We start from the raw sequence: 22925 nt of genomic DNA on the forward strand, positions 1-22925 counted from the left end.
CTTCTTTACCACAACGGACCGATACAAAGTCCGCATCGCCGCAGACGCTGCACCGATCCGCTTGTCGATCTCCCGTTCCATTCTTCCCTCACTAGTGAACAAGACCCCAAGATACTCGAACTCCTCCACTTGGGGAAAGATCTCATCCCCGACTTGGAGAGGGCATGTCACCCTTTTTCGACTGAGGACCACGGTCTCAGATTTGGAGGTGCCGATTCTCTTCCCAGCCGCTTCACACTCGGCTGCGAACCGCTCCAGTGAGACTTGGAGATCACGGCTTGATGAAGCCAACAGAACCACATCATCTGCAAAAAGCAGAGATGCAATACTGAGGCCACCAAACCGGACCCCCTCTACGCCTCGGCTGCGCCTTGAAATTCTGTACATAAAAGTTATGAACAGAATCGACAAAGTAGTGACAGAGGGCACTTCTCCCCCGGAACATGAGCAAAGTTCTGTCGGAGGTGGGAGTTGAAACTCCTTCTGACACGGGGTTCCGCCGGACGTTCCCAGCAGACCCTCACAATACGTTTGGGTCTGCCACTTCGGACCGGCATCTTCCCCCACCATCGGAGCCAACGCACCACCAGGTGGTGATCAGTTGACAGCTCCGCCCCTCTCTTCACCCGAGTGTCCTAGACATGCGGCCGCTAGTCCGATGACACGACCACAAAGTCGATCATCGAACTGCGACCTAGGGTGTCCTGGTCCCAAGTGCATGTGCGGACACTCTTGTGCTTGAACACGGTGTTCGTTATGGACAATCCGTGATGAGCACAGAAGTCCAATAACAGACCACCGCTTGGGTTCTGATTGGGGGGGCGGTTCCTCCCAATCACGCCCTTCCAGGTCTCACTGCCATTGCCCACGTGAGCATTGAAGTCCCCCAGCAGAGGGAGCGGAGCTGAATCGAAGTTGCCTTGATGTGGCTATGTTGTAGCTTAATGTCGTGATGTTGTGGCGTTTGCAATTGTTGTGTCCTGTCTCGGCCACCGTACCTTTTAGCATCCACAAAGAAACAACAATGGTGTAGCATTTTGGATAAAAAAAAAATAATAATAATAATAATTTTAATGTTAGCATTTTGTTAACATTTGAAGCTTTCCCTTTATTATGTCAACGAGTGAGCAAACGGACACTGTACAGTCGAAAGTGATGTGATCGGATTTGATCTGAAGCGGCAAAGTGTTTTTGTGTCTTCCTCTTCTTCATCAGAGAACAAAGTGTAACCGCGTGAATGCACATTGTGCCACTTTTTCAAATGTCAGTTTGGATCAGCACCTTTGCTCGCCACCTAAGCCTATCCGGCGGGCCCGAGCGCACCCGTGTGGCATTTGGGTGTCGTCCTCTGCCATATAAATAAAACTACTGCTATGGCGTCGTGCGATCGGGAGGAGGATAATCGGGTCGAGATGTTCTCGCCGCTGTAAAATGAGATGAGCTACAGCTGAATGACTTGAGAAATAGCAAAACGAGAAGAGCTCAAGCTAAAAGAGTTGACCTACCGTGAAATGAAAACAACTACAGCTAAATTAGATGCGCTACAGCTGAAAAAGCTCAGCTGAGCTTTTAAGTGGACTAGTTGGGGGTTCAAGTCCTAACCATGGCTTCAAGCCCTACTTTGAATCCCTAACCCCTAATTTCAAGTCCTAACCATGGCTTCAAACACTACTTTTGAAACACTAACCCTACTTTGAAACTTAACCCTGGCTTCAAACCCCAATTTGACCTACTATGAAACACTAAACCCGGCTTCAAACACTGCCTTGAAACCCAAACCCTAATTTAAAACTAACCCTTGTTTGAAAACCCAACTTCAAACCCTAACACTGGCTTGGAAGCCTAATCCTTGTTTGAAACCTAAACATGGCTTTAAACTCTACTTTTAAACTCTAACCCTAGCTTGAAAACCCAATTTGAAAATGTAACTTCAAACGCTAACACTGAACTCTGACGCTAAAATTGGACTTTGAAACCCTAACCGTGGATTTAAGCGCTAATTTTAAATTCTTTGAAACCTTAACCCTTATTTGAAATTTTAACCAGCCTTTCGTTTTTATCCCTTCAACTGTTGGCGAGTGTTGATGTTTTCTTATCTGTGCGTAAATGAGTTTTGCTTTTGTGACGTCTTTACATGATTTGCACTGAAAACTAAAGTATTTTGTGTTTTGGTCATTAGAGTACACTTTTGGGAGGATCCTTCCCCAAAATCCAGGCTTTTGTTCCTGGTCCAGGGTTGTGGTGGCTCCGAGCTGCAGCACTTTGAAGAGTCTGATTCTCATCCATCGTGCTTTGCTCCTCCATGAAGCGTGCCGCAAATCTGGTTTTCAGCTTTATGTACTTTGCATCCTTCGACCTCAGTCTTGAGGGATTCGAGGTCAGGGAGAGGCTTCTTTCGCCGGCAGGTTGTTTGGCTTGATTATTCCGGTGGTGTCGATTGGTGCGGTAATCTTCAGCTCCAGTTTTTAGCCTTTTGGAGGGATTGTATGTTGCATCATGGGACTTCTTGTGAGCTCTTGTGGTGGAGTTCCTCTTCCTCTGACTGCTTTTTGATGACGTTCTCTGCAAGGTTGAAGATTTCCTTTTGCTAATGTGAGCTGCTTCCTTCTCGCAGTGGGACATCAACTCATAGCACGACTTTGCACTGCAAGGTAAAGAGATGTTTCTGTTACAGGCTTGAAATCTTACGTTGAAACTAACCTTAGCTGAAAACCACAACCCTGACTCAGAACCCTTGTGTGAAACCCTTCATTCAAATCCTAACACTTGTTTGCATTCCTTATCTAGGCTTGAAACACTAACTCCAAAGCCTAAACCTGATTGTAAACCCTAATTTTAAAATCTAACCCTTGTTTGCAATCTTAACTCTGGCTTGAAACCCTGATCACCCTGACCCTAACTTGAAACTGTAATCCAGGCTTGAAACCCTCATTCGAACCCTCATTTGGCTCGATTTAACAACGTACTACAGGCTGACGTCGTGATGAGGCTTCAGGTGGCTCATTGTGACGAACTGATGCGCTAGGACATGACGCGGAGTCAGCCGCTGGGACGCGTTGAGGCGGAGCATCCCCTTCAGCATGTCCACAAACATCTGCTTGTCGTCTGTGTATACATCTTTATCGGCTGGGTGCTTGGCATCGAAAAACCAAGGCCTGAGCTGGAACAAACCAAAACGATTATATCATTTTTTTCACTCTTGGAATCAGGGCTCAGTCCCTATCCGGGAGGCAAGTGTTTACTGTATATATCTTCAAGTTTTTATGGCATACTTGCTGAAGATGATTGAGAGAAGTCAACTTGATCTTTCGGGTGTCTCGTGCTGCGAATCCTGTCTCTTGTTGGTAATGTTCTGGCGTCTAGGGTGACATGGTTGTGCTAACTCTTTACCCTTATTTTTTAGCTTCTGACCACAAAAATGTGCTTCAACAATAAATTACCAGTACCTTCAGTCTCCAAGTAATCGTTTTTTTGTCACCACGGAAAAAGTCACAGGTCTTCTCGCCAGAGACAAGAATATCCTCTGGAAATGGACCTTGAGTCTCCATAATGCACTTTATCTGAAGACACAACACAGACACCATGATTGAGAACAACTTGTGAGGTCTTGCTTTGACGGGAAACTTACTCTGGTAGTTTACCGTTTCGTATTCCTTCCTGCCAGGGTACATATGAGTGCCCAGGTAGAGGAAAGCCGCCACGCAGCCGACAGACCACACGTCAGCAGCCTCGGTGTACGGAGCCCCCAGTAAGATCTCTGGAGACCTGTGACAGGATGAATACTCAATTCGTGCCAGCCATGAGATATAGATTTTGGGTTATTATTACAGACGGTTGAAAATATGGCACAAAATGCAAAGAAATACGTGACCAGACTGAGTGTTTGTGTTTCCGAAATGTAAGGGAAGCCAGAATATCCAGAGAAATAGTATGCAAGCACAGAAAGACTCCACACAAAGATGTTTCATCTTTTGTATTCAAACAAAATGGATACTGAGGGTCCAAGGTCCTTGGCATTTCAGTTCCTTACCAGTGCGGGTAGCTCTGAATGCTCGAACTCTGTTTCGTGAAAATTGTCGCAATGGTAGTAGACTCAGAGCAGTACTCAATCAAGACAATATTCGCTTCACATTTGCTTTTTGTACTCAAACTAGATGGATACCGACAATCCACCATCTTTGGTATTGTGGTTTCTGACTTGTCAGGGTGGCTCTCAATGTTGGAACTCTGTTTCGTAACAAAAACAGGGTGGTCATCCCAAAAGGCAAATAATACTTGCTACAATAGACCAAAAAAAAAGCAGTACTCAACCAGGACAAGGGTTGCTTAACGTTTGCTTTTTGTACTCTAACGAGATGTTATACCGAGGTTTTCTAGTTCTTTACTGGTATACGTAGGTGGCTCTGACTTGGGAGCTGTGTTTCATGACAGAAATGTTGTAGTAATCCCAAAAGGACAATGGTAATCATGATAATAGACCCATAAAGCAGAACAAGACAAGATTAGGTAACAAGGATCCGTTGTCTTTGGTTTTCCAGTTCCCTACTGGTAGCAATCCCGAAAGAAAAATGATAAGGAAAACAATTTACAGAGAAAATCAGTCCTCAATTAAGGCAAATTTTGCAAGACATGTACTTTTTAAATTCCAACAAGATGGATACCGATGAGCTAACGTCTTTGGTATTCTTGTTTCTTAATGAACATTCAAACTTTGTTTCATGACAGAAACGTGGTTCTCCCGAAAGGAATCTAGTAACGACTACATTGGCTCAGAAAAGCAGTACTCAATCGAGGCAAGAGTTACTTTTCGTACTCAAACGAGATGGATACCGAGGATCCGCTGTCATTGGTTTTCCAGTTCCTTACCGATACGGGTGGCTGTGAACATTGGCATTCTCTTTGGTGACCGAAGCGCCTTGAGCCAAGCCGAGTTTGATTCTGTACGGCTGCTGCTGGTGGTCGATCAGCATGATGTTCTTCAAACTGATGTTGGCGTGAATCATATGAGCGCACTTCAAGTGGTCCAGAGCGCTGGCCAGCTACAAAGTGATCAAGGACGCTTTGTCAATAGTCTTCCCTTTGGTGTCCAAGTGTCAAACATACCTGATGGACCATGGGTCGAATGTCCTTCACTTGGAGATGTTTAAATTGACGCTCCCTCATGAGGTCATAAAGACTCTTGTCCAGGTACTCGAATTCCAGACATATGTGGCCCATGTCGCTGAAGACGCGCTTCCACAGAACCAGGTGTCGTTTGGCGTTTTGCAGCATTTTTACTTTCTGCAACGTGTCAATCTGTGGAAAGGACGTAACATGGTGAAAATGGAAAGTGTAACATGGTGAAAACCATTTACCGTAAAAGTTCCTCGTTGACGTGTTAACTGTTCACGTTTGGAAATGAAACGGGAAAAACATTGGCATTCAGATCTTCTCTGCTCATGCTAAAATGCCCATGTTATTTTTGCTGTGCATATTTATTTGTAGCACTAACGGAATGTTACTATTTGCCGTTTACTCAGTGGAATTATTTCCGATGTTTGGCAGTCTGCCCTCCCTGATCGCGCAATGTTTAGTTTAGCAAATAGCTAACAGTTCCGGCACAGTCCTCTTGCTTGCTTTTAGTTTGTTTTGTTTTTTTGTGTCTCTCTCTATATGGCAGATTTTACCCACCGCACACACACAAATACATTTACTGTACCTCAATCTTGGCCTGTTCCGCAAAGCTACCTTGGTTCCTAATCATCTTGACTGCTACCATCTTGTTGCTATCCATTTTACGGCATTTGGCCACTTTCCCGAAGGTACCGCAGCTGATCAACGACAGCACCTTATAGCTGGTGGACGCCGAGTACAGCCGGGCACCGGGGACCAAGCGGTCGCCAAATATGCCGTAAGAGTCCATCTCTGCTGTCTTACCTGTGCGCCGGCGACTACGGGACGCCTTAGTACCTTACTCATGAATGAAGAGACACGACAAAAACGTGCGCCGGTGGCGGGTACCTTTGAGGACACGACGATGCCGCGTGACATCACAATCACATAAGCGCACATCTCATGAAACAGGTCATTTGACCGGGATGATGTCTACTGGTGGCATCATCTTGAAAGCTGTCGAGAAGCTGCGCATTGTGGTGCAGTAATCCTGTGATGTGTCGTCAGGGACCTTACCTCACCCACACGCTACTGAAAAGCTCTTACGTACGCAAGTGAAACACTTTCTCACACAAATAAAACCGTCTTACACTTCATATCAGCATACGCTCATATGATGTAGTCAAATAAACATTTCATTAGTTTGTGTGAGCGTTTCAGTCGTGTGGGGGAGCATTTTAGTAGCGTGAATGAGAGCGTTTCGGTCATTATCGTGGGAGTGTTTCAGTACCATATGGGAGAGTGTTGCAGAAGTGTGTGAGAGCATTTAAGTAGTGTGTATGAAATGTTTCAGTCGTCTGTATGAGAGCATTTCAGTTCTATGCGTAAGAGGTAATCCCGGATTATAGCCCTGTTGGCCCCTCATATAGACTCCCGCTATTTTAGTAGTGTGATGAGAGCATTTCAATAGTGTGTGTGAGAGAGAGCGTTTAGTTGTGAGCATGAGAGCGTTTCAGTCGTGTATATGTAAATGTTTCAGTGGTGTGTATGCGTTTTAGTCGTTTTTGCGAGAGGGTTTTTTTTTTTTAATAGCGGCTATGAGAGCATAACATTTGCGTATATAAATTGTGTGTATAAAATCGTTTCATAATCCTAATGCCAATGAAACAATTATCGTGTGTAAGCATAAATGCAATAAGATTGATATTTTGGAGAGAAAAAAAGTCGCGATAATAACAAGCTCATTTTTTCAGAGAAAAAAAGTTGTATTGTTTCAAGAAAAAAGACGCATTTTGTCGGGGTGAAAATTGGTAATCTTATGAGAACAGAGTCTTAACATTAAGATATTCAAGTTGAACAGGGAAAGTAAGTCATATTTTAGCAAGCCAGTTTCAAAAATGCAACTTTATTCTTGCGATAGTACGCCTTTTATTTTGGAAGAGATTTGCTAAAAAAAAAAAAAAAAAAAAAGTAGGAGTACATTCTTGAAAAAAAATGCTTTTCGTTGTTGCCCCCCGCCCCCCCCCCCCCCCAAAAAAAATCTTTGTTTGGGCTTTAAGTCGCAACTGGCAGATTTGAGCTGGTCTAAAATGTGTTTTGATCAGCCTTCAGGCATCACCGAGTCCTCAACGAACATTATGCACCAAAATATGACGTCTAATGCTCATTATGTCAGTATTCCCGCAGTTCTTTTGAAGGGAGATTTTCGTTGGGGGGGGGGGGGCGAAGATGACAAACTTATTTATTCTGATATGCACGAAAGAAAGCGATGCAAAGAGCTTCATGCGTCCCTGTACGTGCTGTACGTATCAATTAATGTATGTAAATCTGCAACTTCAGACATTTTAATGCCCAAACATTAGCTCCAGAGGAAGAAGTGTCTCAATCACTGATTAAATCCACACCGTACAGTGGATATAAAAAGTCCACACACCCCTGTTTTTCTGGAACTGGGGCCTTAGTCAAAGCGGAGGAATTATAAACAGCGTTCTGCACACGATTGTTGACGTACCCTCGAAATGATCGATGCGCCGTGTGGCACAGGACGTGCCGGACGGTGAGGGCGAACGGCCGCGTGCGCCCCTCTCAAACAAACACGAACAGAGTGAAAGCAAACACGGCCTGGAGTCGGTACACGGTGTTTGCGTTGGGAGACGGAGCAGCCACGTGAGCATTTTCAACACCCGATTAGCTTTGATGCGCCCACGGGCAGTTCACAACTCAACGCCTCGGAAATCACTTTCTAGGGCGACTGGACACGTTCGATGGCGATATTCTTATACGGGAGATGACACGCTACTCACTGAAGAAGCAATGGATGCTCAAATACAGGATTGGGCAACCTTTCTAAATGTATTTTTATTTATTTATTTATTTTTTAATGGACTGACTGGCCATGCCATTTGTAGACGAAGTTAAAAAAATTAAAAAGAAAACGTCGATCTTTGTAGTTCATCATACAGAAAGATGTCCCTAATACTTTCGATACTCTCATGTTGCTTAGGTATTTTTAGTTGTATATATTTTTAAATACGCATATAATTTTAACTGTACTATTGAGTATTTTATTTGTATTTTCTCTCATTATTTATATTAGTTGTTTTTTTGGGGGAGATGAAAATAGTATTCCTTTATAATTGTACATATTTATCATCGTAGTTCATTGTACTGAAAGAGCTATTTCTATTTTTGGACACTCTTATTTTGCTAGGTCACCAAAACCATTTATTTACTTAAAAAATATGATTTTAAGATGTGTTCTTTATGATTTCTTTTGTATTTCTTCTCATTATTTTTATCGTTGTATTTTAATAAAAATGAATATTGCTTTCACAATACTTTCACAATGTCTTCTCTCGACAGCTCAGTTTTTATTTGCAAACAATTTAACACTGATTCAATTGATTTCTAGTATTTTATTTGCACTATTTATTGTGTATTTATTGTTATGTTTGGAATTTATTAACTTTTTTATTTGATTTTTAGAGTTTTTTTAATATTATATTTGTCATTATTTGTTCAAAATATTTCAACAGTACTAATAATGAACATTGTTTTATTTTGTATTTTTCTCTTTTTCTTATTTTCTTTTGCATTGATATTGTTTGTTTTTCACCTGTTCATTTATTTGGGAAAACATGCTGTATTTCAACAGTGTGTGTTTTTTTCGTCACTTTTTATTTTTCTCAATGTATTTATGGTTTTCTTCATTCTTTTACATTTCAATGTTTTGAATTTTATATCACTATTTATACTATTTGTTTCTACATTTTGTTAGATTTGTTTTTTTAATTTGGATTTTGTTTTTGCTTTTAATCACCGAGAAAGCCATCTCGCAGTACAAAGCAAAAGTAACAAAAGCTCCTCCCCTCCCTCGTAACCCCGTAAATATTTCAGACGACAATTTATTTCTCTTCCGCCGCCCGTCGGCAACAAATCAGAGCGATTCAGTTCCATATTGCGGCCTCCCTTGGCGCTCATGCCTTTTTAATGACCGCTGTGAGGAAACTCAACCGGGACTGGAAAATGAATAATTGTTCACCCAGTAAAATCCGTTTTTTCCTTTTTTATGGTTTGTTTTATATTTCATTATTTTATTTGGGAAATGTATTTGTAGGGCCTTTCACTATTCTCTGCTGTTATTTATAACACACAAAAAGGATTGTATTCATATTGTTTTTCCACGACATGATTATTTCAATTTGACCACCATTCAAATTGTTTCCATGTTATTTTTACAATTATTATTTGGCTCTATTTTGGTGCGGAACGCACGAGCTGGTCGCCGGTACAGTTAATCGGCCTCTGGGAACCAGGATGAATGTGACGTGAGAACTAGAGCGGGCTAACTCCATTTTCCTGGAAAGGCTTTCAGATATAACAACACTGGTCTAAAATCAACGTTTGGCTCTAATTTTTACATATCGGCGACAATAATGGGGAGAGTTCATTATTGCACTCAGCATGCTTTTCAGATTATTCAAAGCAACACTGGGCCAACATCCCGAAAAGTGCGTTCCGGAGATCGATGGCAAGTAAGTAGTGCTTTAGCTTTGGTGCCAGTGCATCGGCCATATAAATCAGCAACATTATAAACTCCCCCAATTGTATTCCGGCCACCAGACTTGAAATCACTCTCCTGCAAAATGGCAAAAAATGGTGTTAGCTTGAGCGTGTAAGCCAGTAAATATTTCAATATTTTTCCCTCCATAAAAAGATCAATTATTAACACGCAGCGCGACCACAATGGATATTTTTAGTCGGGACCGAAAGGTTTGCAATATTAATACCATTCTCCAAAGCTGTCCGTCATGTAGTAAACAAAGAGTTTTTTTTTTTTTTTTTTTTTTTAATTGAACGCAATGCAGCGAATTTGCCCAACGAGCATAAAAAAAAACTCAGAAAATTATTCTAATTATTCTTATTGTTTTGATGAAGAATTGTTGTATGAGATGAAGAATTGTGTGATAAATATGAATGATTCCTGCTAGGATTCACTGTAGTTGTGGACAAATTAAACAACTCAGAAAACTCACTGAATAATGTGATCATTTATGAAAATGTGAAATATAAGATGACTTACATTTTTATTGATTCAATTTATATAGTTTTAAATAGTTCAAGATGTAGTCGTAACCGCATCATCATATTTATTGACTTATTTTTATTCAATTTTGGGACAGAAAACATTTTTCACTTGCTATCAATTAGTATTAAGCATTTGAAAAAAAATTATTCATTTCATAACTGCAATATTTTATAACCACCGGTCTTCGGTTCACCTACCATGCATGATGTATCAACACCAGATTTATTATATTATTGCATCTAAAATAAATAAATAAAAATCTGTTTTTTAAATGTATTTCATGAACAATTTATTTAAAATGCATGATTCTATGTTTATTTCATGACGTATTTTAGGATTTCATTATATATTTATTTATTCATATACAGTACAGCATTAATTTCATGATTTATTTACATTGTTCAATTATTTCATGACCGCAGCACCCTATTTATATTTTAACCGACTTCATATTAATTAAATGTTTGCTCAAAAGACCCTTCACAGAAACATTAAATTGCAAAGGGAAATATATATATATATTGTTTTATAAATTCCAGGATCTATTTTTTTTGGGGATTTATGTGCTTATTTATGCGCTTACTTGTCAATATCATCTATTTATTCACCTCTTTAGTTAAGTCACACGATTATTTGATTTCATTTATTAGGAAAGAAAATAAACGCAGTCTTCACAACAGCCACAAAAAAAAAAAAATACAAAATTGGAATTCATTTCTTTTCCAGCTAATGTCAGTGACGCCGCCGCTCGCCACTGAATAATTGATCAATTGGCGCTTTGAAAGGTTGGCCAACTCGGAGCAACTCTCACACTTCTTTCATGCATCTCAGCCGTTAAAATGAAAAAAAGATTTTATCTTCAATTTCGCCGCTTAAATTAGACAACGAGGCGTTGATTTATTCTGTTAGATTTCATTCCAAGTCAGAGAGCTCCTTCTTGAACGGAAAGTTGCGGAACACAGAACGTTAGCAGCATGCTTGTTGTCCGCGCCACATCTCAAATAACGCTGAATCTACATGCGCCGTTGCCTTGACTGACGCGCGCCCCAGCTTCCGTTTTTTTTTGGACACATTTCAAGCTGCCGTGTGGTCGATTTATTGCTCCGTGTTGCAAGCTAAAAGTTGAGTTGCCGAGTTGTTGAAGCGAAAAGTGGAGCGATGAAGGTCATGTGATGCACTTGCATGTGGAAAAGCAGAGACAAATTTGCCCATGCACTTATTGAAGACCTGTTAATTCCTTTGGCTTTTCTTTTATTATGTTTATATACAATGTAGTGCTATCTTTCTTTATGAGAACACATAAAAACAAAAAAGGGCTAGAACGGATTCATGGCATTTCAATTAATTTTACTGGGGAAAACTGATTTTAATATATTGTCGTATTTGCAGTTCGGCACCCACAGATTGACCAGATTTCTTCCCACTTTTTAATTTTTTTTTTTACATTTTTTTCCTTTTTTAGCGGGGGTAACCAGCTCCAAAATACTTATGGTTGGTTTATCCCCACTTATTCAATCATTTTTAGGGTTTAAAAAAATAAATAAATCTATATACACATACTGTATATATATTTTTTTCATTTCTTCAATGCAATTATATTAGGCATCTATTATCCATGGACACTATTTGTGGTCTGGCGAATAGCGGGGGTCCACTGTACTTACACAACACGTCCAATACATGCCGTGTTCTCTCTTTCTTCAACGCACTCATCCATCCATCAGCACATCCAGACAAATTGTCCACCTGTCAATCAAAAAGTAGCGTCATAAAATGAAACAATTACAAATATTCATCGTACGTGCTGCTAGAGTGAATAAATAAAAAAAATAATTGCGTAAATAATTGTGTGAATAGATTCATACATACAATTTTGTAAAAAGGAAGACAAAGGAAGTTAAATTATATGAAAAAAAACAAAATTAAAATACAAATAAATGACTCACTGAGCAAGAAAAGTGCCCAAATATCTCCTTCTGAACTAAAATACAATTATAGTCCATAAAATGTCTCAAAAAGAATTGAGTGAAATCAAAATGACTCAAGCTCGTCCAAGCATCTTTGATTGCATACAGTATAAGTAAAAACAAATCATAATAAAATAGCATTGTTGTTATGGCAGAGTCCATCAATAAAATATTTGTTTGGACTGAAGTGACTAATTTAAAATGGAATAGTCATGTACACACATCGTGAACATGTAAAACCCCGGCTGACGTCTCAACAGAAGGCGCGGGGACTACGCCATCAACATCAAGGCCTTAAGTGCGCCGCGTGACAATGTCCGCCATCAATAAATAACGAGCGCTGCGCTTAGCGCGGTGGGACGCCGCTGCTAAGGTGTGTCAGCCAACGAGCTGCCTAGCTGATGCGCCGCTTGAAAAGTGAGCGGCGCCCAGGGAAGTTCAAGCGAGGGAAGGAAAAGAAAAAGCAAGTGGGGGAAGAAAATAACGGTAACACCTGCGGGAAGTGTCACAAGTCTCAACTTGGTACGGAACCAGAAACGGAAGTGCTTAGCGGATCGGTCGTTTGAATTCTAAAAATACTTAACAGTAAGAAAGGCGCCTCCATGATTTCTATTTTTGTTCTGTTACGACTCGCGATGACTGCAAGATTATTCACCCCCCATCTAGCATTTCTAATTCTTTCTTGAAAAACAAAAATGTGACGACTGCGTATTCTTGAGAAAATACCAGTTCCTTATTAAATGGCGTCATTCTGGTAATATTATGACTTCATTCTTGTAATATTATTAAATGTTTAAAAAAAAAAAAAAATACTAATAATTTCCTCATTAATTCAATTCTTTCAGTGTTTTCATCATTCCGGAACATTATGACTTCCTTCCCGACAAATATGACTAATCTCATAGTTATACCTTAATTTCTCCTTTTCAAATTTTCTCAAAAATACAATTTTATTTTCGAAACACGGATTTTTTTTTAATCAAAATGTTCAACTTATCTTGCATTATTATTTTTCAAATTCTTGCAATCCAAGATTGTCTTGTGAAAACACAACTATGAAGTCAACAGTCTCTCACAGTAAAATAGTTCAATAAAAATTGGACGAAGAGAAAAGCTTTGAATCTCGCAGAGGCTCGAAGTTTAGCCTGGGTTGTTAGTGGAAGGTACAGAGAGTCTCTCTACCACACATGCACTTCTGGTCCAATAGCCCCCCCCCCAACATCGAATCATCTGTAAGGCATTTACTTTTGAGGATAATGTTGGAAGGTACATTTGAGATGATATGAAAGTGTTTTGGGATCGTAGATTGCGATTGCTGTGCCGCAATCAGCAACGGGCCGACATTAATGAGGGTGAGGCGTCGAGATGAAAAAATGGAATCTGGACACACGAGATCCATTTCCGCAGATATGAAGGTCCTCGGACACCTCCGCCGTGTTTGGCAGCGAGACGGGCGAAGGCAGATGGCACCCGCACGGGATGCCCGGCCCTATTTCCTCCGCTCCCTCATTTACAGCGTTCACCTTTCATTTGACTCGCTTTTGCAAAAACGGGATTATGATACATGGATGGTTTAGTTTTAGATGCTTTTTTTTTTTTTAATTTTTTCTTTTTTTTGCTGCACAGATGGCAACTGACTGGGACACGCCCCCAAACGGCTGCGGCATCATTTGTCGCCTGCAAATGTCGGTGACTGTTTCGGAAATAACATCATTAAGACGTCGAGACGCCCACGTCAGAACAACGGCGCAGAGGTTCCAAGGCGTCAAGTTTGCTCGGCATGTCTGTCATGAGTAAAGCCGCACGCACACAAAAAAATGCCATTTCTGAGAAGACACAGGAAGTCTGCCATATGTCAATTATGAACAGTTCCGCCAAATAGTCTTGAGAAGTCACGCCAGAAAAGACGAAGTCTGCCATTTTGGTTTGAAGCGGCGATTTTAGGCTCATTTTGAAACTCTTAATACAGTAACTCCTCGAAGTCAAAACTTCAGCCCTCGAAAACCAGTTTCACTTGGCGACATGCAATTTGGTAAGATATGAAATAAATAATAGTCTCAAGGAGCCTTGCTTGAAAAGACACAGCAAGTTTACCATCTTTAAAACTCATTCACTGCCAGCCTTCCCAGTTAACATGGATATTTGACATCTAAAGCCTTTCGACGGCAGTGAATGATTCATCAATGCGGCCATTTTAGGCTCATTTTGACCAGTTCCTGGGGTCCTTTGAAGACAAACCCGTTTTAAGAGATTTTGTCTAATTGCTACCAAATGCACAAACGAGGTATACTAAACAGATGGACGATGGTAAATTGTAAGCGACTAGACAAATTCCTTGTGTGTTTTGGACATACTTGGCAAATAAAGATGATTCTGATTCTGATTCTGATTCTGATGAGCTTGCATAAACCAGGAACGTATTAACACAGCGCAACAAAGTCAGTTTCGCTTAGCAACCTTTTAGCTGCTTGTGGTTATTATTATGATTATTACCGTTATTAATTCCATCCGTGACATTTCCGGAAGCCATGCCAGCGCTGGCGCGAGCGTCCGTCTGCGGGCAAAAGACAAGAAAACATTTCTCGGTGCTCTGTTGCCATGGCGACCCTCACTCGTTTCCGCTGGATTACATAATCTGCCTGCCGATGTTTTGTTGTCACGCGGGCGACTTTCAAATGTATGCATGGAAGAGCGAACCCCCCCTCCCCCACCGCTCCATGTGGAAGCAGCTGTTGCCATGACAACCCAGACTTGGGCATAACTGTTTCCCAGCGTTTGCCAACCTGAAGACTGTCTCGGAACCATGTTGTCCTTTGCTTCGAAGAGATTTGGATTCCCTAACAAAAGAGGCGAGCCATCTTGTTTGTTAGGCTAAATCGTCTGTTGGGTTTCAAGTTGTTCGGTGTCATTATTGTGGAGGTGAAACTGGCAAACGCACTTTCCGAATTTGCACCAATGGGGAGGTGTTTCCCAGTCTTCACTGAGCCAAGGCACATTTTACAAAAGAAATCTCTCACGGCACCCCAACAGACAAAAAAAAGTCTCAAAAAGTACCGGCAGTGTGAAAGGGGCCCGCAATCCAGCTCTTGAACTGGATCTCATCCGATTTCAGTAAACAAGGCAGCTTCGCAGTCCCGCTGGAGTCGGTGGCTCGCACGAGAGCACAGATTCGTTCTGTTTAATCGTCCCCGGCCGAGCTAACGGCCCATAAGGACTCTTGATTACACGAAAGTGCTTGCAGCTGATTGTTGGAGCGACGATGATGGCGTCTCTCCTGCGGGAGCGAATATCAATAAGTCATTTCCACACTGAAGGGCGGCGCAATGCATAGGTTCTTTCCCTGAAGTCAGGCATCAAAACATCAGCATTTGTTAAAGGTGCTTTTTCTTTGGATTTTTTGGGGGGGATTATTTGAAAAACATGCATGACGTTGCATGATCCTCGCAATATTTTGAGGGATGTTCGGGGATTTGAGGAATTCTCACATCATTTAGTTGAAGTCTAGTGAGATCTGAGGAAGTCCCGTAAGATTTTGCAGCAGTATCACAAGATTTGAGGAAGTGTCGGATGATTTAGCATAAGATTTCGCAGAAGTGGCATGTTAATTATAATGTTACACATTAACAGCTTTTTGTTCTAAATTTCAACTTCTTTTAACTCCTCAGACAGGCAGTGCACAGTGGTTCAAAATGAGATATGTATATTGTAGATTTTTTTCCATTTCTTTATTATTTGTAGAATATGTTCAAAATTAAAAAGTTTAAAATTATTTCGTGGAAGGTTTGATATCACAAGGTTTGATAGTCTCATGTTGTTGAGTGGAATTCTCATGAGATTTGAGAGTGTTGCATGATTCTGCACAAACCTCGTGAGGTTTGAGTAAGTCCCGTGTGATTTGGTGGAAATCTTGCAAGAGTTTAGTAAAACAAAGATTTTGCAGAAGTCACACGTTTTCACCAGATTTGATGAGGTCTCGTTTGAGTTGGTGGAATTTACACAAGATTCATAAAAGTCGAAGGATGTTTTGCATTAGCGGCACATTATCCCAGAAAACTCTGCTCAAACACCAAACTGTATGAATTCTTCTTGACTTGACGACGTTGCGCCGCAAACGGCACCTGCCAAGCCACAGCAAGAGAGAAGCCCTTTTTTTCAAATTTATTTAAGAAAGTCCCAAAAATAAACAAGTTGGCACACATTCCATAATACAAAATGTCAGCGAGAATAGCCTGAATTTACGCCATATGGAACTTAGAAGCGACTACAAGTATATGCGTGTTATCTATTGTCGGAATACAAAAACAACAGCCATAGTAATAACGATGATAATAATAATACAGATTATTACCCCATATGTATGATACACGGGGGCTCTTTACAGGTCATAAAAGAGATCAAGTGAGTCCTATGAAATTAGAAGTGCTTGTCTTTAAAAAACACAAAACATTTTCTAAAGTCTCAATTAATTAAGTAGCTTTGACACGATCATGGAAAGGAGGCTATGCTTTTTTCAAATTTCATCTTTTTGTACAAAATATATGTATATATATATATATATATATATATATATCGTATGTATGTTTTCGTTTCCCCCCGGAAATTTCAAACACCGTCATGACTTCTACGTTAAAATGTAAACGCTGTTGTGTGTGTGTGCGTTTTTTTTCTGACAGGAATGAAAATGAGAAAAGAAAAATCAAAAACGTCACAACGGCGGCAAACGACATGCAGAAACCGCTGCTACGTCATCGTCGGGTGGATGCAAAAATACATGGAAAACAACTCCGAAAACAACCCCGAAAAAAGGCTATTTATTTATCGTTATTAGCTGTGTCATCGCCACCGACTGACTGTCCATCTATAGTTTACAAAAAAAAAAAAAAAGTCATTTACATTCACTGAAATGACAGTGATTGATTATATTAAGACTATATTCATCATCTACTGGCACTAGGATTTGGCACCCATCACTTATTTGGCATTTAGACATTTTTCTGCGTCGTCGATGCTGATGCCTCTCGAACGCCCTTTTCCATTTGTTTTTGTACGTTTTTTTAATATATATCTATATACTGTATTTTGCATTCATGGCGTGTAAACAGGTTCACTTCCTCCTGAAAGCGCGACAAACGACCCTGGTCCGCGGCAGAAAAAATGACAGCAGGTCGGGGTCAAAGAAAATCACGGAAGAAAATGTAGATTCCAAAAGGGTCAAGCATTGACATATAGTTCATATCAACACCAAAGGTTAACGAATAAAATATACAGGAATTTAATTACATGATTTCTGTTACTGTTTTTCTTTCTTCCGCACACTAGCATGTTTAAATCCAACAGGCGAGTTTCTTTAAAAGCTATTATGTGAAAATACATAAAAATAGTTGGTTTTTTTTTAAATCAGCATTTTCTTGGGATTTTCTTAAAAAAAAAAAAAAAAAAAACTTCAAAGGACTATTTCACATTTTTAGAACACGGATGTGCTTCCTGTTTGGGATGTGGCTGTGGTGATATATTAACACGCACACACAGACAGACACACGCGCACACACACATACACACACACACCTACGCACAGTTCATGATTTAGGAGAAGCAGCTGTCAAGCCATGGCTTCCGCGCATTTAGGAATGAGAAACAATATTCCAACATATTCCAGGATCGCCTTTTTTTCTTTTTTTTAAACATTGGGGAAAATAACGACCAGCGACCAAGTCTTTGTGATGTCCGACGTTCCCATTTGAGAAAAAAAGTGCCAGAACAGAAGCGAGCGATACTAGAGAGCGTTGGGGGGGAGAAAAAAAACAAACCTCTTTCGAAGGAAAAAAAGAACAAAAGCGCTCTTTTCTTTCTTTTGAAACCATGGTAAGGCACTCGGAAGTTGGTCTGGGATCAGGACAGGTCTGTCAGGCTGACGTTGAGGCCCATGTCGGGCCTGACGTACGGGACGGCGTGGACGGCCTTCGGGAACTCCGGAGTCATCACCCGACCATTCTCCCCAGTGCTCCCGGTGACCGAAAGTCTCGCTTTGTTCCTCATAGCGTCCCCGAAAGTCATCTGCAGGGGGGGGGTGGGGGGGTGGGGTGGGAAGGGGTGGGTGGGACATTCCCACAAACAAGGGAGTTAGGCCAGTCTTTCCTCATGTACTCAAGCGTGAAAGATAAATATTTATATATGGATAAATATGTATGGGGATGAGAACTCAAGGGTGTGTATGTGGGGGAGGGGAGAGAGACGACGCGGGGAAGAGCATGTGCGTATGGGATGGCGGCAAGCATTAGCTTGGCATGAGAATGTGATTCTGCACTAGCAGAGAGGCGCTGACAAGCGTGGCCATCAACAGTCATACATGAGCATGGTCTCAAGAGAACTTAAACGGACAGACGACGTACGAAGGAGAGTCGGCGCCACCGCTCCAAAGGGGAAAAAAAAGAGCGGTTGCTCAGCACTTGAGCAACTCCACCGATGATTTCCACAAGTCTATCACTATCTCCCTATCGATCTCTCTATCTACAATAGGCTCGCTCCAACTACGATACATGATACGATTTGGTTACAATACGATTCACAGCAATTACGGCACCATTTATTCCAGTTACAAATCACTCCAATTAGGATGTAGTAAGATAAGTTACGATAGGATTCACTCCGATTAAAAAACGTACACTACAATTCACTCCAGTTACGATAAGATTCACTCTGATTCCGATGCAGTATGATGCGCTTCAATTCAGTCCAATTACAATGCGATTGACTATTAAAGTAGGATACGATTCACTCCAATTATATTACGATTCACTTACAATACAATTCCTTCCAATTGCCACATCTTTCACTCCAATTATGACATGATTCACTCCAGTTAGGATAAAAAATCGATGATGATACGGTTCCCTCCAATTACGACATGATTGACTCCAGTTACGATATGATTCACTCCAATAACAGCACGATTCACTCCAATAACGATATGAATGATTTACAATACGATTCTGTCCAATTACGATACAATTTACTCCAATTACAATACAAAACAATACAATTCACACACCAATTATGATGTAATTTTGCTTCAATTACATTACCGTTCACCCCAGTTGCGATTTGCTCCAATTGCAAAGCAATTCACTATGATTCGATTTGTTTCATTCACAATATGATTCACTCCACTTTACAATGCGATCTGCTCTAGTAATGATTCGATTCACTCTGATTATTATTGATTATTGATTAACGTCTGTTACAATAGCTTTCACTCTAATTGTAATGCAATACAATTCAATCCAAATATGATCTGATTTACTCATTTACGATAAATTACACTTCACTACAGTTATAATCCAATTAAGATTCACTCCAACCATGATACACAGCGCCCTTTCATTCATTCATTCATCTTCCGTTCCGCTTTTCCTCACTAGGGTCACGTGCGAGCTGGAGCCTATCCCAGCAATCTTCGGGCGAGAGGCGGGGTACACCCTGAACTAGTCGCCAGCCAAACGCAGACACAGTGCCCTATTAAAAACTCAATGATTAACAATATATAACCACATTTTGAGATAAAATGGCTGCTAAATACTTAGCAAATCTTCCAAGGACCATCCCGCTTAATAAAACTGTACCTTTTTTCCCATAAAATGACAACTTTTCTGACTAATTTGATGTGAAATGTAATTCTTCTGGCAATTAAAATGCATTTTTTGATAAAATTTTTTTCCCTTTTCAGCATTGCACTGACACTCCTTGTTCCAAACACGATCATTATGCTTTAACAAAAGGTGTGTGTGTGGCTGGTAGGATGTCTTTCTCTCAGTAAATCATAAGTCACCAGTACATACGATCCTTTGGCCAACCTCTTCATTCACTAACACTGAAGGATGGAACGGAGGATGGAGCCAAAAAAGCGTGCAGTTTGGGGGAATTTATGAAAACCTCGTTTCCCTACCCCCTAAATTTTTACACTTTCGATCCCATATACGTTGTAACCTTCCTTATAAGTTGCAAAATTCTGTGAATTCTGCGAGGAAGTTGGGTTAATATTCTGTGCATTCTTTGCCACCTTCATTCGTTTGGCCTCGGCTCGGGACTTGTAACAGAACTCGATCAAGGCCACCAGCATGGCCAAGCCGAGTCCTCCGACCAGAATGTAGAAGACCCCAGCCACGTTGCTCAGGCTGAGGGCGCTGGTCTTCTCCTGCGGGGGGAACGCACACGACACGGCAGTCAGAGGAGAGGCGACAGCATATAAAAAAAATAAAAACAAATAAAAAAATACGAACCACAAACAAATGCACAATGAATCATTTACTGGTTTTTTTTCCTTTACAAAAACATCCAATAACCACAACAAAAACAAGACAGAAACGTGATTGGTCACTTGGGGTAAGATTTTTAAAGCAATAGTATCGTGGGCTGAGGTTAGTCAGAATGGAATGCAGCAGCAGTCATCTACTCTACGGCTGGATTTACACCACATGGATGAAGGGAAGCAATTCCCACAACACGGATGTTTGCATTTTCCCAATTCTAACCCTAACGCTAAACTTTGACCCTAACCCTAATTCTTTGCGCATACGTCATTTTCCTCGCCCTAACCGTCCCAATCAGCAACCCTCATTCTTTTGGAAGACGCAATTTTCCCAACTCTAAATCTAACACACATTCTTATAGGACATATCATTCTCCTACCACTATACCCCAACCCAAAACTCTCATTCTTTTGAAAGATGTCAATTTCCTAGGCCTAATTCTAATCCCTTCCCCAGCCATAACACGGACCCCTCACGCCTCATTTTCCTTATCCTAACCCAAATTTATATCAAAACATAAGTATTTTGTAACACACGAAGGGCCTGATTTAACCGGCACTAAATTGCGTGTTCATTCCGCGCTGTTGGTGTGCCTGATGCGAGTGATTTACAAAGATTGTTATCTTTTACCAAGACCCCAAAAAAGCGGCCACTAAATTGTGTGTTCGCCCACTCTAACAGATTGCATGCACTGTTGCAACAGGTGTAACAGTGGTGGAGAGCACCGTATTCAAAAGAGGGGTTTAAGCTTTCGGTAGCTCTGATGCTTTTCACTGTGGAACATGCTGGCTGAGATTTGCCTCCAGGATAATTGTTGTCCAAAGTGGAAGCGCCCTGTGCGCCACACGCTGATTGCTGATCCCTGGCCGATTGTCAATACAGAATACCGCCCTGGGTGGCTGCCCATATTGCCCATACCAGAGACCACCCCTGATTGGCACATACTCCTCCCACATTGCGCAAAATTTGGCAGATGCAAGCCTAGTTGCACCTAGTTAGTAGATCAGCGTCCACATCTGTTCTTGTTTTTGCTTGTGGAAAATCCTTCGCAAATTAGGCCATCAATATCGTCTGCGTATGCTACAGCAGAGGTGTGTAGACCTTCAAATAAGGATATTGGTGTGATGACAAGGGTACCTTCTTTTAAAACAATGGCAGAAGGAGACAGTCCTGGGCAACTAAATGGTAAGTAAAGTTTAATATTTGTATGATTTACTATTGGTTACTTCTGTGATGTGTACATATAGCTTGTTTCAGGTCTTCAGTAAATGTACACAAAGTGGTATCAGATATAAAAATCTATCCGATATCTGGTATCTACATCAGATATTGCCTCTAAATTGGAACTGCGTACTTGGGCCTGCAGTGTAAATCCAGCCCGAGTGTCGTGTATACTTCATCAAATTTGGGGTACTGTGCAAGGACCATTTACATGGGTTGCCCACGACAACGGGCCAAGCCGTTACAAACAAGAGACAAAGAGGGGAGACAAATTGGGCCAAAAGTAATAGGGTCTGACACAAACAGAGAAGTCATTTTCAGCCTCTCATATATTTGTTTAGGAAGGATGGTGGTCCCAAAATGGATACGTGGGCATCGTCCTCGCCAGTTTGGTGCAGAATTGCAATAAAGCGTCATTAACTAACCTTATATCATCTGTGCGGAGGCATGACAACAGCCATGTTTCGACAAAATGCTAACCCAAACCCTAACTTTAATTATTTGGGGATATGTAATTTTCATAACTCGAATCCCCACGCTAACACCTAAACCCAACTCCAACCCTAATCTGCAAACCCCAACTCTTAATCTCCCACCCTAAACCCATTTTCTCTGGGGCAATATTATTCTCCCTACCCTAACACTCATTCTTTTGCGAGATGCTTCTTTTCTAGACCCCAACTCTAACCCTAACCTCAGTCCCAACCCTAAACCCAAATACTAACCTTCAACATAATTGTTTTGGGTTATTTTCCAAACCCCGAACCCTAGCAGGTTGCTGTATTTCCTGAGAATTCTCAGAAACACCAACCCCACCCAGAAAGTGCTTATGTCCTTTTACCAAAGGGCCATTGACAGCAAATGAACGTACTGAATCTGCATATTATTTTCCGGCTGCACAGCGGCAGGCAGGAAAACGCTCCGAGTCATGGACTAAAGATTTAACGGCCGCTCCCTTCCTTCCTTGGTGAAACTATACAGTTCTCGCTGCTGACCGAAGGCAACGTATATCCTCAGGGACCCCTCCCCCCTCACTTGTCACTTCAGGATAATAAAAGCCAGCACCAACAGCGTAAAAAACAGTTTGTCGGCGAGAACAGTGATTGCACTTAATACTACCAAATCACCAAAACCTACTCTAAATAGTGAATGGCCTTTTACTTGTAAAGCGCTTTTTTACTTTCAAGGTACTGAAAGGGCTTCAACATTGTCTATCATAACCCTGAACAATCATTCATGTCTTTTTCTGAC

General features: G+C 41.1%; 2 protein-coding genes across 4 annotated transcripts in view; both read right to left on the reverse strand.

Annotated features, from left to right (window-relative positions):
• Positions 1 to 1108: 1108 nt before the first annotated feature.
• Positions 1109 to 14936, reverse strand: LOC133407856 (homeodomain-interacting protein kinase 2-like). The gene is made up of 9 exons (XM_061686150.1): positions 14641 to 14936; positions 11845 to 11926; positions 5104 to 5295; positions 4867 to 5039; positions 3642 to 3765; positions 3447 to 3560; positions 3273 to 3359; positions 2967 to 3160; positions 1109 to 2644 (listed from the first exon to the last, which is right to left on the reverse strand). Exons 2-9 carry the CDS (start codon positions 11860 to 11862, stop codon positions 2176 to 2178), a joined length of 1371 nt encoding a protein of 456 aa, XP_061542134.1. The 5' UTR covers positions 11863 to 11926; positions 14641 to 14936; the 3' UTR covers positions 1109 to 2175.
• Positions 14937 to 16298: 1362 nt separating this feature from the next.
• The window catches only part of gria2b (glutamate receptor, ionotropic, AMPA 2b), a 46267-nt gene continuing 39640 nt past the window's right edge, over positions 16299 to 22925 (reverse strand). For 2 of the 3 annotated variants that reach the window (XM_061685020.1, XM_061685019.1), the window contains 2 exons: positions 20204 to 20338; positions 16299 to 18201 (listed from right to left, as the gene is read on the reverse strand). In XM_061685020.1, the coding sequence (XP_061541004.1) occupies positions 18037 to 18201; positions 20204 to 20338 (300 nt within the window). In that variant the 3' untranslated portion in view covers positions 16299 to 18036. Of the gene's footprint in view, positions 18202 to 20089; positions 20339 to 22925 lie in introns of all 3 variants that reach the window. The other variant, XM_061685021.1, reaches the window with a different exon arrangement.

The sequence above is a fragment of the Phycodurus eques genome, chromosome 9 (assembly GCF_024500275.1).
Source record: "Phycodurus eques isolate BA_2022a chromosome 9, UOR_Pequ_1.1, whole genome shotgun sequence".
Taxonomy (NCBI): domain Eukaryota; kingdom Metazoa; phylum Chordata; class Actinopteri; order Syngnathiformes; family Syngnathidae; genus Phycodurus; species Phycodurus eques.

Excerpts from the sequence above, each read along its gene's own strand:
- LOC133407856 (XM_061686150.1), bottom strand. Across the intron at positions 5,040-5,103 it reads TTCGACCCATGGTCCATCAG|CTGGCCAGCGCTCTGGACCA; the intron begins GTATGTTTGACA and ends ATCACTTTGTAG. Across the intron at positions 3,561-3,641 it reads GCAGGAAGGAATACGAAACG|ATAAAGTGCATTATGGAGAC; the intron begins GTAAACTACCAG and ends TTGTGTCTTCAG.